Source organism: Misgurnus anguillicaudatus, chromosome 14, assembly GCF_027580225.2.
Source record: "Misgurnus anguillicaudatus chromosome 14, ASM2758022v2, whole genome shotgun sequence".
Taxonomy (NCBI): Eukaryota; Metazoa; Chordata; class Actinopteri; order Cypriniformes; family Cobitidae; genus Misgurnus; species Misgurnus anguillicaudatus.
In genome coordinates this window covers 21,722,870-21,739,357 of record NC_073350.2, presented here as the reverse complement: position 1 = coordinate 21,739,357, position 16,488 = coordinate 21,722,870, and the positions used below count along the sequence as shown (strand labels likewise).

The 16,488-nt window shown below is 36.5% G+C and overlaps 2 protein-coding genes across 2 annotated transcripts; both read right to left on the bottom strand.

Moving 5' to 3' along the window:
- Positions 1-1,825: 1,825 nt before the first annotated feature.
- Positions 1,826-10,097, bottom strand: timm17a (translocase of inner mitochondrial membrane 17 homolog A (yeast)). The gene is made up of 6 exons (XM_055184326.2): positions 9,962-10,097; positions 7,658-7,757; positions 7,453-7,516; positions 3,110-3,238; positions 2,833-2,943; positions 1,826-2,699 (listed from the first exon to the last, which is right to left on the bottom strand). The coding sequence occupies exons 1-6, from the start codon at positions 9,985-9,987 to the stop codon at positions 2,629-2,631; spliced, it is 501 nt and encodes a 166-aa protein (XP_055040301.1). The 5' UTR covers positions 9,988-10,097; the 3' UTR covers positions 1,826-2,628.
- Positions 10,098-11,064: 967 nt separating this feature from the next.
- Positions 11,065-15,710, bottom strand: lmod1b (leiomodin 1b (smooth muscle)). Its single transcript, XM_055184327.2, has 3 exons — positions 15,225-15,710; positions 12,779-14,434; positions 11,065-12,621 (listed from the first exon to the last, which is right to left on the bottom strand). Exons 1-3 carry the CDS (start codon positions 15,492-15,494, stop codon positions 12,595-12,597), a joined length of 1,953 nt encoding a protein of 650 aa, XP_055040302.2. The 5' UTR covers positions 15,495-15,710; the 3' UTR covers positions 11,065-12,594.
- Between the last annotated feature and the right edge of the window lie 778 nt (positions 15,711-16,488).

Here is a 16,488-nt window from a genome sequence, read left to right as displayed (position 1 = left end):
GTATGTCAACTGATACTAATTAATGTCTTTGTGGCAGTTTATTGTTTAAAATGGTCCGCAAATGTGCGTTTTATATATGTAACACGTGACCTCCCTACGTCACTACGCATTTACGTTAGGTCGCGCTGGACCGGACCTAGCAAAAAAAGTTGTGGTTTAGAAGTACATATTTTTTATTTTTCTTGTCGAAAATGACAATCGTTTTGCTTGATAAGACCCTTATGCCTTGTTTGGGATTGTTTATAGTCCTTTGAAACTCTGTTGAAAAAAACTGTTAAGTGTTGAGTTAAGTATTAATTGTTGGTGTCTATTAAAGTCCATTAAAATGAAAAAAATCCTGCAATGTTTTCCTCAAAAAACATAATTTCTTCTCGACTGAACAAAGAAAGACATCAACATTTTGGATGACATGGTGGTGAGTAAATTATCTGGATTTTTCTTTTAAGAAAATTGAATATTCCTTTAACAGTAAACTCTGATTATGCATGCGAGTATCTGGCAAACGCCAGCGTCTCTTTTATCATAAACCCTTTAGACGCGTCTGCAGCAGGCACTTATTTTGACAAGAGACGTGATGCACACAGGTTCACTCAATGCACCAAACATATTTTGAAATTACGAACCACAAACATGACGGGCTACATATGTTGTGACGATCGAGCGCCCTCGAAAAAAGTCGTCACCGGCCGCACATTATTTCTGATAACATGCTAAATAAATAACCAGTAAATTACCTTAATTTAAATCATTGCTAAAGCGTGTTACTGTGTAAAATTAATGTAAGTTATACAGTAGCTACAGATCCGTAAATTCTTGCCTGGCTGCCAAAACCGCAGAGCACTGTCCTCACTGTCACCACTCGTCTTTTGGAAACCGAAACTTTTTTATTTTCCACAAGGTATTTGTTCCAGAGGTCAGTTTGGTCACTAGGCAGACCGATAAACAACAAGCAAGCACAGACAAGAAGTTAACTTCGGGCCAGGTGCGTATAACTGTTACGCAATGCGCATGCGTCCAATGAAACGTCTATAAAAAGTAACTTTGCATTATCATCAAGCAGAGAATGCTAAAGAAACCTTCAAACTGACTAACATTTGAAAGCAATTTAACAGCTTTGTAAGTAAGTATCGTTTCTCCACAAAGACGTTACCGTCGCATTGTCCTTCAGAAGATCCTCCGACACCCAAAATCAATATTTGCGTAATGTTTAGTGTGAGACTGTAAGTTATTTCAGACCCTCTTTCTCCGTCAAACTTTTCGTAGTTAAAGCTGCAGTCCGTGACTTCTGCCTTTGTTTGAAACATTACATTGCACATTATGTACAACTTATCTTTACGTAGGCCTTGAAATCAGATGACGTCACGCCAATATTTGCCGCGAAAATGGACCCAAGTTCACTCTATGCTGTATTTATTATTATAAGCTTACCGTTGTGAATCGGTAAGCCGGTAATGAGACAAGTTTTAAAAACTGAACTTGAATTTATTTAACAAAAAAATAAGGATTGCAGCTTTAATATGATGGAAATGCATCTTTTCAACATATTATCAAAGAATATTAAATTAATTAATCTACATCACTAAAATATGTACATTAATTTGTCAATGCAATACCCAAAACAAACAATTAATAGGAAAGCTTGTGTATTACAATTCAGTTGCAACACTACTTTAAGTATATACCTCCCTCTAGTGGACAACACCAGGACATTTTCAATTTTATTGCTTCAAAACTGATCCATTTAAACTAGTTTAACAATTAATTTGTCATATTCTATGACCAACATTGTGAATATGGTTAGCACTGAAAAATCAGATCTTCCCAATAGTAACAACTATTTTATTTATGATGTTTCTCAGCTTCATTAGCTCATACAGTCAACACAAGAGATGCTTAATTCTGTCCATTCATCCTTTTTTCTGATGCATTCTTGGCTGACATAAGTTTTTAATATTTACTGTAGATAACCATTTCAAGTACAATACAGCATATTACATTGAAACCGAGAAGTTGTACACTGAGAAAATAAATAGTTATATTAAAGAGTAAACTTTGATGAAATATAGTCTGCACGTAAGGGTTTGGCAAGGAGCAATCAATTAAAAACTCAGCTATATATATAAGATCTTGGTAAAGCCTATAAGAATGTTAACATGAAGGCAAACAGTCAGTACACAGGCATGTATTAAACTCTTCTGCACGCACACTGTAATCAACGCATTCACACGCACGCAAACATCCACTTTATACAGCCAATTGATTGGTGCTCAACTCAAACAACCTTGCATAGCCCAGCTTTCAAACATTTACACGTGTCATCAGCATCATCAAACACACAACAGACAATCATACAAAAAAAAAAAATGGGGACAAGTGGATCAAAACACTGGTCTGATTTTCAAGAGGTTTCCTTTGACTTAAATAGGGTGACCCATGGGCCAATGACAAGGCTGAAATTAATAAGGCATACGGCAGACGAACACAGAAACAAGTCTGCCCCTCCTTATTCTCTCATCACAGTCGTTCGTGCATGCTGTGTAGATAAATGAGAGTCATACAGGTCCTCATTTTAAACTTCAGTGTCTCAGGTGAGTTCATGGAATAGGAAAAAGCCTTTTAAAAGGTTTCTCATTGGTACTGTCTATAGTCCCCAAATGAAGAAGCAGGCATTGGAGCAGGTTCTTCTGCAAACTGTGGACCTGTAGAGAAAGATGACGGTGAATTTTTGGTTTCAATTAACAAAATATACATTTTAGTTGTCTATCTAATTAACCATATTACAATTAATCAAATATCCTGATCAATCACCAATGGACAATTTGGTACACTTACCGGTTGGGAATTGTGATGAGGCGAACCTTGTGAGGAGAATTCCAGCACCTTCTATTAATGCAAGCAGTATACCTCCCATTGCTGCAGAGCCAACCATAGCTACAGGCCCATCTGTAATGAGACAGACAGTTGAACACCGGTTTAATACAAATCAGGGTTTCCTTCCTTTAAAAGAACTCTAAAAACATATAAAGGCTCCCTTATCGTGGGAAACAAATATACAGGGTAGCCAATGGGAAAATATATCATTAAACAACATTTTGGGGATTTGACTTACTTCTTGCTGCTAAAATGGCTCCTGTCATTGCTCCACTTGTGATTGAGTTCCAGGGGTCTTCTTTCCCTCTCACCTTCACCAGTCCACAGTCGATCATGGAGAAGAGTCCACCCCACACAGCAAAGCTTCCTAGCCATGCACAAAGTATGTAATTTAAATTCATGGATTAAAAATTACGTTCCAGATCAAGTCTAGATAGGATAGTGACCGATACCTTATACAAAACCATGATATAAATATTATCACATAAACCATATCACAAGAGATATACACAAAAATTTTAACATGAACAAAAAACTTAAAATTCACTGACTTTCCATGTTTAAGGGTGCATTCACACCTGCCAAATGAACCGAACTACAGATGTGAAAACACCCTAAGTGCTATAATTGGATTCCTAGTGCTTCTATCAACCAAAATATGAAAAATAACAACCCAGTAACTTAGTTTTGGTAAACCATTCTCTGCAAGCATGTAAAAAATAGGTCATAGAAATTTGGCTCCCCCTATGATGTCAGAAGGTGATAACACCGCCACTTAATCTGCACTATCCAACCACGGCCATTTAGTGCAGAGATAGACGGTGGGCCGAGGGGAGATTTCGTGTTATCAGACGATCTCTTGTGATGGATAACCCAGTTTTTTTTATGTAACCGCTACGCTTTTCAACAAAGCAAATAAAAATTGTTGCCACTTACACACCTTGCACATTACTATAATATCGGTAACTTTCTCCAGGTTATTTTCCCGGCGAATAGAGCAAGCAGCTACGTTTGGGGTCCGAAGTTCATGACGTATTTGTTGCCTTCATCCAATAGCGTGCGTGGAAAAGTGATGACGCGTGTCAACAAACTGGCGAGTTTCGCTGGAAAGATTGAACTTGTTAACTAATTTTAGCCACTAATGCAGTTTTAATATTCAGTTTGACACAAAATGTGAATGTAGAGGTAACGTTGCCCATTCTTACTGTTTTTATTTTTTGTAACCATCTTTGTCATGTCCTGTCATTTTTTTGTAATCTTTAATAAATTCACCGTTCTATTTTTTTACACCGTTCTGATATCTGTTATCGCTTGGAAACACAACGTCATAAAGCAAGACAGACAATTATTTTCCCTGCTTTATCATGTTTACTGGAAAGAAATGTCAAAAAATGAAGTGCTGCATGCATGTATTTGAGGATAGTGGACCCACCATTCCCTTCACAGGCACAAGTTGGCAGAAATTGATTTAATCAGTGTTTCTGTGAAAAAAGACCTTGAATGCAGAGAAAGCAGTACACAAGAATAATACAGGCATATAAGTTACAAAGCCAGGAACCGACAAACAAGTTAATCAAACTAGCTAACACTAGCTACCACAGGCAGTGCTACAGCAATTTCACAAATATCACAAAGATAAAAAGTGCACAAAGGAGAAGAGAGGAAGTTTTTATTGAAGAAACTGCAAAGGAAGGTTGGTAGTATATTGTATAGACATGCAGTGAAGAAAGTAGCATGGTTTACAGTAGTATAAATTAAATATGCAATGTTTAAGCAGTAGCCTTTAAATAGCAGAGCAAAAATGCATCTAAGACAAATGGTTTAAGATTATTATAACAGTTACATAGAAAATCGCTGGCGGGTGGCAACATGTACAGTGTATATACATACACATGGGCAGTGTAGTAAAAGTATAAGAGTAGTACAAATGTAGATGCAGTGTATTAACAGTAATATAATAAAAACAACCTACAAAATTTACCTTTTCAATTATGGCATGATTGGCATCGTTATTATCAACAAAACCAGACACCTGGGGTCTCATTTATAAATCCTTACTAAAAGTCTACATACGCACAAAAGCCAAAAATGGCATACGGCAAAAAACACCAAGACAAAACAAAGCACTGTTCCCTTTATAAATCACAGATCACCTGCAAGTGTTCATACATGAATCATTCTCAGGTCCCACCCTGCAAGCCCATTCTCCCATTAAGTTCGGTTTTGTATAGATCACAACCTTTGTGTGGGAACTGCCGTATGCACAAAACGGGGCTGGAAATGTGCGTACACCAGTTCCCACACAAAGGTTGTGTTCTATAAAAGAAAAAACTTAATGAGAGATGGGCTTGCAGGGTGGGACCCGAGGACGACCCATGCATGAACACCTGCAGGCGATCTGCGATTCACAAAGGGAACAGCGCTCCGCTTTATAGGTCTCAATACTTTCTTGGTGTATGCCATTCTTGGCTCCTGTGCGCACGTAGACTTTAGTAAGGATCCTACGCACAGTTTTATAAATGAGACCCCTAAACGATGTGAAATTGGTTTATTACCCATGTTAAGGGAACAGGTGGAACCAATATATGTAGCATGAGTTTTTCACTGCTGAAAGTTACAAATCATTTTTCTTCAATCAGTGATGTGCAGAACCTAAACCTATTGTTTTGCACTTTTTTAGTGGTAGAGGCAGAGGATGCAGAGGCAACGCCAGTAAAAACACAGGCTCTAAGGTCTTAAGCCCATGGTCTTTACACATCCAAGCAGGCCCCACACCTTGCATTATCTGCAAACATAAGAAGTATAAGGTTCAGAAAAACAGCAGTAAAGAGGTTAAAATAAAATTAACAGTATAAAACAAGGTATCACTTCACCTGCCCTTACAAAAATTAACCATTGTTTTTCTACAGTTAATAAATGGTAACTGTAGTAAAACCATGGTAACCACAAAACAACTATTGTTTTGACAACTATGGTTTTTAAAAACCATAGTTAAATCGTGGTTAGTGTAGTAAAACCATAGTTTTGCTGATAGTAATCAATACAACAAAATACCTTGGTTACTACACTTTTACCACAATAAAACCATGGTTAATGTTTGTAAGGGTGCCATCGAGATTATACCCGGTACCTCACCACACAAAAACACAAGAACATTAACTAACATATGCAAATGGGTACAAGCACTTATACAAAACAGTCATTGAGGAGAGGCTGTTAACAATGTGAACTTTGACTGTCAAAGCTGAATTTACTTTTCAAAAAAAACTGTGGAAGAAACAGAGGAAGTGAACATTGCAGCTTATAAAATCTATAATACTGTGAAAAGCATAAATTATATCGAAATGTAAATTTCCGCTGCTCTACATGTCTACACCCAAGCAGCTCTCGAAGTGTGGCTTGCCCACCGGTCATTTTCAAGCGCAGTGGGCGCGAACTTTATGAAATATTACTAGAACAACCGGCTGGGGTGTGTCTCTCTTAAACGGAGATGTAAGAGAAATGAAGACGACACATGTACATATTTTGTGTATGACCGATCTGCGGTAAAAGTGAATCTGCACGGAACATCGTTGTTGTACGGAACGGTTAACGTTAGTCTACGTCTACGTAAAACGACACTTACGAGACGCATGCATACGTTTGAACAAACCAGTGTACACAACAAACATTTTAAATAGATATCAATTAAATCAAATGGATACTTACAATCACACAAAGAATGTCCTTGGCGATGGTCAATTCCGCTGCAGCTCGTGTATGAATCCGTAACAGCTGTTCTACTAACATACATCTGATTGGTTAATAATAATCCTATGTCAGTATCTTGCCGCTCTATTGGTTCGACTGATATAGTAGGCAACCGCGTTTGCCTTCATATTTACGGGGACATTTTATCATTTCGGGGGGAAATGTGCAATAAATGCGAGTGGCAACACTTTTCATATCGTTGAGAATAAAACAACCGTCCAAACTTTACAAATTCAGGTTGTCCCTCCATGGGGATCATCCATTTCGAAAAGTAAAGCAGATACGGAGCCTCGGCCCACCGTCTAAGATCAGCTCATTTGCATTTAAAAGCACATTTTGCTCACAAGTACAAAGTGGTATTTTTAGGTACAACTTCACATACGCACTCATTTTACATCTTAAAAAAAGTCTTGTGAAGTGTCCCCTTTAAATAAAATGTATGAGCCAAGTCAATATCTCAGTTTATCACAAACACACAATAATGTATTAAACATGTGTGCCCCAGTCTGTGAAAACCTCTAACGTCATTTTTGTGATTTACAATTTTATAACATAATGTGAAAATATAACTTTGACTTGATTAAAATCAATGTAAAAATAAAGTGTAAAATCAAACTTTAAAGATCCTAATCTCATAATTAAATTATGAGACTTCAGCCTAGATTTCAAAGACACATAGGCTGACACACCCAAACACATTCCAAACCATTCATCAAATCAGATTACAATGAAAAGAATTAGTTTTGTTTTGATGCATAATGCCATCACATCCCTACCTAACATCTAATCAATTTTGGCATGCCTATAACAAATGTTTAACTTGAACTTTACCTCCTAGTTGTGGAGCCCTGGTCCTTATAGCAGTCAAACTACCCTTCAGTCTGTGATTTACCCCCTGAAAAGATTTACAAATGTCATTATGCACACCAGCATCATTTTATGGGGCCCATAAAGCAAAGCAGGCCATTAAAATAACAGTAACTTAAAATGCACAAAAAACAGCATAACTGTATCTGCAGGATAAAGAATTACTTACAGCAGGAGAGTTTCGAAAACCTTTGACTGCCTGAAAGATCCCTCCACCGATGGCTCCCATGGTGAAAGCACCACCACAGTCATCCACTATCCTCCAGGGGCTGAGAAAAACAGTGCAGGTCATGACAAGTATAACAATACACTACTGTTGTACTATGCGGTTATACCATAGTACAGTAAAATAATAACATGGTAACACACCCCCATTGGGGGGGGGGGATCACTGAATGATTACCAAATTCACATACCATAACGCCTAGCACTGCATGGTACTTCAAAGAATAGCACTGTATAATACAATTTTTAAAAACCAAAGCATTGCTATGGTACAAATCCAAGAGAAAAACACAGTTTTAGAAAACCCAGATACAAATACAGTAGCTCCTAGTTACTATAGCTTTTATAAACCTTACTACAGTAATACTAAAGTGTACCACAGTTTATGAATTTTCTAAAGTTGATATTATAGAATACTATATAGTATAGTAAAAGATTTCCCAAACTGTAGAACCCCTGGTGGTTCGCGAGGGAATTGCACAGGGTTCGTGAGTTGATGAAAAACAATTAATTATTAAAAAAAAAAAAAACAATTATTAATGTTAATAAATATTTCAGAATCTAAATAAAACACTAACTAAAAATATATATTTTATTTGTTTAATCTGCATGTCGTGTGACAGTTACAGTAATTCAGAAAAAAATTAAAAGGATGAAAGATGAAAAATAAATGTTTTTGAAGTTAAACATGTAATATGTCATGCAATTATCCAAATATTTATTTAAATCTCAGGGGGTACTTCAAGTAAATAACTTATGTTATTGGGGTTCAGCTAACAAACCCCAGTTTTACAAGTGGGTGATTCTCACGAAACCATTGAAACACCACGGCACTAATGATTTTAGCTTTAAAATGTGTAATATAGTAACATTAAAAAGCATCAGAATTAACACAATACTGTGTTCTACCTTGCACAATGTGTGATTTCAACATAAGAATTTATAATTGTAAATTTTATCTCATTTTCTGCTGAAATTCTCATGACCGCAATGTGTCCGGTGTTTGAACATGCGTTATTTTGTAATTTAATCAAATTAATACAAAAATATTAAGAAAAAAAATGGATGTTTTGCTAGACTACTTTAGATGACAGAAAAAATATTTACTGAATATTCATGTATAATAATAATGAAGAAAAATTAGGAAAATGATGTGTCCATGCCTATTGTTCTCATCCTTCGCAACACTTTTTGAGAACTGTTTAAGCACACATACAGAATTTTAATAAAGATTGATTTTTGAGTGACCAAGCACATGGACCAGTTACTTCAAGATGGCTACCAGGTAAGATCATTTTTTTACAGTTAAGTTGAAATATTGTCTTGTCAGAATGCTTACACGACATTTTTATTATCATTACCGCAACAGATGTTTATTAAATGTTAATTTAATTAATAGAAGCATAATACTTTGATTTTAAATGCATGTGCAGAATCTCCAAATTATGTTCTTTCAGGTTTGTCATGTCATTTTGAAAATATGTCAGTGTTGATGTTTTCTGACTGTTGCGGTAATGAGATTTTTTAGGACTGACTTTTTAAATTATGTTACAAAAAGTGTTAAATGATAAGTAAAAGTTTTTAAATGAATGTTCCCATTTACTCCAGACTGTGTTTTTCAATGTCTGGTGGGAAAAAAGTAAATTTAAGCAATTTTTACATTTTCATGCTTGACATTTTTAAAACCAAGTTTTCGTGAGAATCACCCACGTACTATACTATAATACATAATTTAACGTACATAATAGTAACGTTTCATGTGATTTGGCATATGGTAAATAAACGTATACCATGTTAAATATTTGAAATAATCAAAGAAAAATAAGTTGTTTTACAAATTTCCAGTGTTTGTTTGTTCACGTCTGCTAGCCAGGTAAGTTAATCTACAGAGCTTCCTAAACAGATCTTAATTATATATTTGTTTAATTATTTTTACACAGTTTAAGTTATTTAAGCGAAATATATTAATAGTAAACTCACACGTTTTTTTTAATATTAATAAAAACATTTAACCTATTACAGATACCGGCAGGGCAAGGTCATGGGCTTTACTGACAGCATGAAGCCTTCAACTGAAGGACGATGAGCTAGTTTGCGAGCATACATCGAAATGACAATAACGGAATATTTCGTGCCTCAAACGATTTTTACCGTATACATTTTAAGAGACATTGTGTTCGTTCTGCAAACTGATAAAGATAATATTCAAAATGTTAAAATAAGAAGTTGTTTCAGGTTGTCGGCTTACCACGGCTCCCTCGCGTACTCCTCCATTTTCTTCTTATCCGATTCTTGCTGACGTAATTACACACACGTGCTGTTGCGGCGGATGACTTTGGGCTGTCCGACTTCTTGCAGCGCTGCGCAAACATATGACATCAAAGTGCCGCGAGAGGGAGTCGATAACACACGTTTTGAATCGCTCTCGCGGTACTTTGATATCATAGTGCGATCGGTTTGCCCAGCGCCGTTGGAAGCAGAACACGCCTATCGGATTTCTTCGTGTGCTCTTTTAGCTTTTGTATGTCTATCGCTGCCTCTAGTGGCATTACTTAATGATTGCACTTGTGTGTAAAATATATAACACAACTTCGTGAAATTTTGCATGAAGATGATTGGAAACCTTTCTTGTCCTCCCCGAGCCTTATACTGGAAAACATCCGTGCAAACGAAATCATACTTATATCTCAACTCTCCAAAGCCACATTATAACCAAAGTGAATAGGCAAAATCTCTCTATTTCCTTTATGGCTGTTGGATAAGTTCCCATTATTAGGAGGGGAAAGGAATGAGATGCAGACGGGCCCTACATTGAGAAATGACCAAATATAGACATTTCATGAGTACAGAGGGCAATCAGAATATAAACTAGCTTGCTGTGGTTTCAATCAACAGACTTCAAATCCATTTCAAAAGTCCCTGAAAAGAATATACAACAGACCTTTGAGTAACTGACCCGAGTGTCACATGGTGCTTTTGGTTTACAAGTAATCCAAACATCTGCCACTTCTCAAATGAGCACAAATAAAACATTTTAGGACCCGGTAAATACTTATAATCCTCACTGATTACAATGAATTTACAGATCCAGTGATATGTGCAGATGTTACATGCTTTGCTTTATTTTTCTTAAACCTTCTTTTATAGGATCATCTGTTTATAACTCAAACTTTAATGGCAACGTTATTATAAATGATTTAGATAGTTAGATCACAGGAAATAAGAAATAAATAATAAAACAATGGCAGGTATTTCATTGGATTACATGACTTCAGAATAATCTTACATGGTTTGTCTTGGTCTAAGACAGAACTAAAGTCTGTGATGTAGTTAAATGACCTGAGAGCAAAATTGTTTTTGTTGGACCATTCTAATCTTTATCAGACAAATGTATAATGATACTAATTTTCATTCAGCAGAACTTTCTGATGAAACTTTCCACATCTGTGCTCTTTAAGAGGCTGAGATCAGTTTTGTTCAAGCATGAAGATACATTGAATTCTTTAACAAGCATGTGAGGGACGATAAACATTCTGTGCAAAGATTCACCAGTAAAAAAAACTCTTTAACACTTTCTAAAAAGTATAAATGGATGGTAGAAATTAGAAATTATACTTGACAGTAATTCACATATATATGCTAGACTGTATGGCTTACATGAAAATGTTCAAAATGTTCAAAAGAAAACTTAAAATAAATATGTTAAAGTATGCTTATGCAATTACATAGACATAGATCTGAAGTTCATGCATCATCGCAATTTTTCCTAAACACTATTTTTTTCAAACATTTCACTCAGTCATACACAGTTTGGGGGAAAGTTACTTTTAAAAGTAATGCATTACAATATTAAGTTACTCCCAAAAAAAGGAACTAATTGCGTTACTTAGTTACATTTCATGGAAAGTAATGCTTACATTGCTTTTTAGTTACTCTGCGTTACTTTTTCTTGGCTGAGGCTTGATCTCTTTCAGGCCTTGCAGGTGTTTTTATGACTGAAAAGTTGTGCATTCAGAAATTGCATATTTCAACACAAAAAGTGTCGAGCTCTGGCCTGTCATCTAAATTTCTGACTCAAACTATTCCCACACACACATGTACGCATAGAGTGCATAATGTAACTAAGTTTAGTTTAATTCAGTACATCATTTTTTTAAACCAAATTAATTAAACTAAAAAATTTACTTGCATTACTTTTTTAAAAAAGTAACTAAAATATTAATGTATACATTTAAAAAGTAATGCGTTATTTTACTCGTTACTTCAGAAAAGTATTACGTAATGCACGTTATTTTTAATGCATTACCCCCAACACTGGTCATACCCATTTAAAATATAATTTGTAGAATCTATACTGAAAAAATAACTTTATGTATGCATTTTAAAGACTTTTACAATTAAAATTCCTCTTTTATGCTATAGTTTTTGTTTTAAACATCCCCAAAATGATACAATAAATTCCAGGTAATTGTTACTTCTTTCGGTATTCTATACACTTAAATTCTACTGCAGAAACAAACCACACAATTATCTTCTCAAACACACATATGCTTTACCACACATACACACACTCACCCGTCAATCAATCATTTGAAATGACTCATTTAGTGCAAATGACAAGCAAGGCATCAATTCTGCAGTCCCATAGACCATTTCAGCCTCTGAGCACCCATGACTGCATCATGCTTTACTCTTTTCTATAGTCCAGTGTATTTCATACAAAGACTCCTGGGCAGAAGCTGTGCATTGAATGATATACAAGTCCTTGCCTGTCTTTCAAACCATAGGGCAGAAATAAGACTCCGTATGGAAGATTCTGAGTGTTGATCTTCTCAAGGTCCGTGAGATGTCTGTCCTTTCATTTTCATTCATTTTTACCACTTATTGCAAAAGCTTTGGTACTGCAACCTGTAAAAATATGAGATATAGACAATATGGGACACTTACAGAATACTTGTGGTTTTAACTTCTTATATAATATTGATAAACACAAATGCGACACGTAATTACATCATTTGACTTTAGGGATTAAAGAGACAGGGTCACAAATGAAACAGCTGGTTACCTTTTTGAGCTTTTTGATATTAGTCGTCCTAATAGAAGCTAGAAGTTGGTCTCTTGAGTTTTGAGCTCCACCTTTTCCACCAGTTTTATCTTCAAGCTTCCTCTGTGAAACAGGTGTTAGGGAGTTCTTCAGGAAGTCTCCATCCATCATTGGAGGCGGAGGTGGTGGTGGGCCTCCAGGTGGTGGTGGGGGAGGTGGTCCACCACCTCCTTTTTTGTGTGCCAACTTTGGTGACGGAGCCGGTGAGGGTATGGGAGATGGTAGAGGAGATGGTTTCGGAGAGGCTTTGGGGGAGCCTTTACCAAAGCCAGTTTTTGGAACTTCCAATGTATCCTTCTTGTCTCCAGCTTGTCCTTGAGCCTGTTTTTGTTCCTGCAGCCTTTTTTGCCGTTGCCGGTCCATATTGCGACTGAGAATATTGGTCATGGTCATCCGAGGGCCGGCCAGCTCAAAGTGATAGCCCAGTTTCAGAAGAGTCGTGTTCTCTTTCAAGATTTTGGTCATCTCCATCTCCGATTTTCCTCCACAGATGTGTCGCTGGTTGTGGAAGCGTAGTTCAGTAAGTGTGGAGTTGTGCTGAAGGGCATGGATCAGGGCCATGATGCCTTTGCTAGTTAAAAAATTGGAGTCTAGATTAATGCTAGTAATGCTTTTGTTATTGCGTAAGGTCGCTGCGATAGCATAAGCCACGTGGTCATCAGCACGGCAGTTAGCCAAAGAAAACGATTTGATGTGTGTGTTGTTCTTCAAGGCTTCTGCAAACTGAATAAGCGTTTTGGCTTTTATGACCTCAGAATTGTTTACGTTGAGTTCAATCATCTCCGGATCGTTACTTCGAACTCTCTCCAAATCTTCATCAAACATACTCGCCGACTCATCTTCCTCTTCTTCTTCTTTAGTCTTCGATACATGGTTTTCAATTTTGTTTTTCTCATAAACCTCATTTTGTTCCACAACATTCCCTCTTCCCTTATCTCTCAAGGTTGTATAATGCGTTTGCATCTTTTCAGGCTCTTTGTCTTTACTTTCATCTGGTCCTTTATCTTCCACTTTCTCCCTTCCATTAGACATTTGCTTTTCTTCTTTGTCCTTTTCTTCCTCAACAACCTGACTTTGCTTTTCCTCTAACCTTGAAGTAGGCAATTTTGTTTTAATCTCCTCTCTTTTCCTCTCTTCCCTTCTCTCTTTTTCCTTCACCTCCTTATCTCTTATCCTAGATATCATCTCCTTTGTTCTACTGTCTGTAGATTCCCTTTTCCGAATGTCTTCTTTCCAACTTTTCTCTTTACTATCATCTTTTTTCTCTTGAAGCTTGGATATTAATTCTTTAGTTTTGCTGCTGCTACTTTCCCTCATCTCTCTTCTGTCCTTGAATTTAGTTCCATTGTTTTGTTCTTTCTCTCTTTCCCTCTCCATTTCCTCATCCTTCTTGAAAAGGGTACACGGGCCAGCTTTGTCGCCTTTGGTCTCCTCCGTGACTCTGCTGTTCCTGTCCTCCATCCTACCGTCTTTTTTCGGAAAAGAAGAAGGGCTGGTAATGCTGGATTGTCTTTGCAAACCTCCATCTTTGCTATTAGACCTTGATAAGCTCTTCTCCTGGCTGAGGCCCATTTTACGGAGATACTCCTGTTTACGGCTTTCCTTCTTCGGTTCCCCCTGAGGATAAAACAGTACATAATGGAAGTTATGGATAACTCAACCATTTTTAGGGTCACATACAGTACAAGACAAATTCTAGGAGTTGAGGCCTATCAACAAAATGTTGAACCGTCAGAACTGTCAGTACTATTTTGGCCCAGATGGCTGCACGAAAACTGTATGCGATGCATGCGCATTGAATGTTTACTTTACGCATTCAACAGTCAGTTGTTTCGCAGTGAACATATAAACTTACACAGTGGCTGAGTGTTTGATTTGTGAGCCAAACTATTTCTCAGTGGAAAGCTCCAGGCTGGGCAGTCTTGTCCTTAAAAGGCAGTGAGCAAAGGAGCGACCAACCAACCAAGCAATTCCAACATTTAGAAGCAGCAGACATTTAAACATCTGAAGATAATCTATTATATAAATCTTTTCTGCTCCTGTTTTTAAATAGAAAAATCTACAATCCAGAAAGACACAAAAGCTTTTGTCTTTAAATAATTAAATACACTCTGAAAGTTGGATGGAAGTTAAAAGTCTACTGCTCCTTTTAACGTATAAGCAATTTGTAAAAGCTATATATAAAAAAATAGCTTTTACCCAAGACAAGATGCAAAGACAAGCCAAAATGATACTTATATCCACTGTTCATAGAATTAAGATGGCACGTCTTGTTTTTTAATAGATTTATTTGTGCCTTATCTTTAACTTGAATATAATGACTTTATTGTGCAATACTAAAAAGGGATGTTAATGAGTCAGGGATTCAGATGTACATAAAAGTAAATGTTTCAATCTTTCTTCATACCTCTGTGGACAGATTCCTCTGAAAGCTGCTTCTAAAACCATCTGCCCTGCTGCCCGACTGAGAGTCCTTTATAACCGGTGCAGTTTCTTTTGCATCCGTTTGGTCCACAATGATTATTTCACTCGGATCTGGATCTGGCACCACTGAAACTTCCTTCTCCAGCTCCTCCATTTCTTCAGGTGACAGGTTTGACAGTAAATTATCGAGGTCTGGGTCCTCGCTCACCTGTCGACCGGTTTTAGTGAGCCCTCTCACCTTCCTCCTGGACATGGCTGGGCTGAAGTAAGGATCCTTAAATGTGATAAAAAAAGTATCAAATTTGCTTCAGATATCCTTGATTTTTTACTTCTTTTACTTTTTGAAGAAATCCATCAATTAACAGAGCTAGCAGTTTAGAAAGAGAAATAGATCAAATCGAAGCCTGCTGGATGTAAACGACCCTGTTGTTTGGAGACGCTATGGACCATCAGTGCAAGTTTGTGGCGCTTGGACATTCCTTGAAATCCATTGCGAGCTCATGACCATATTTAGATGGGGGTACATAGTCCTTTAAAGGCAATAGGGAAGGCCATGGTTTACTAAAACACCAAAGCATCCAAGAAACAAACTGTTACTTCATATTTGTCACCAAGAAAATCAGCCGTCTTGTAGCAGACTATTTTTATCACAGTATGTTAAAATTATTTACACTGTAAAAAAAGATTTAATGTTTTAACTTAAAAAATTAAGTGTGCATGCTGCCTTAGGATTTAATTCAGAGTTAATTCAATTTTAATATAGTTGTTTGACAACTTTTTTGTTGAATTAGCTCAAAATTTAAAGGCGGCACAAACACTTACTTTTTAAAGTTGAAACAACAAATCTTTTTTACAGTGTAGATTAAAAATGGTACAAAAATGGTCCCAAGCTGTCACTGGGGCACTGCCCTTTTAAGAAGGTCCTAATATGTACCATTTAAAAATATTTGGTACCAATACATTGTAAAAAGTGAAAAGTTGTATCCACTTAAAAAATGACTTCAATTGGTAACACTTAAAAAAGTTTTTTTCCAACTTATATGTTTAAGTGAAAAATAATTTAAGTGATTTTTGTTAGGTTTTACCAATTAAAGCAACACCAAAGAGTTTTTTTTACCTTAAAATAACGTTTCTAAAAAAGTTCAGTCGTTCATCCACTCGAAACAGGGTGAACGGCACTTTCACATTCGTTTTGCAGCCCTCTATCGGCCAAAACCGCACTAAAGAAGTTTCCAACCGTCGGGTCC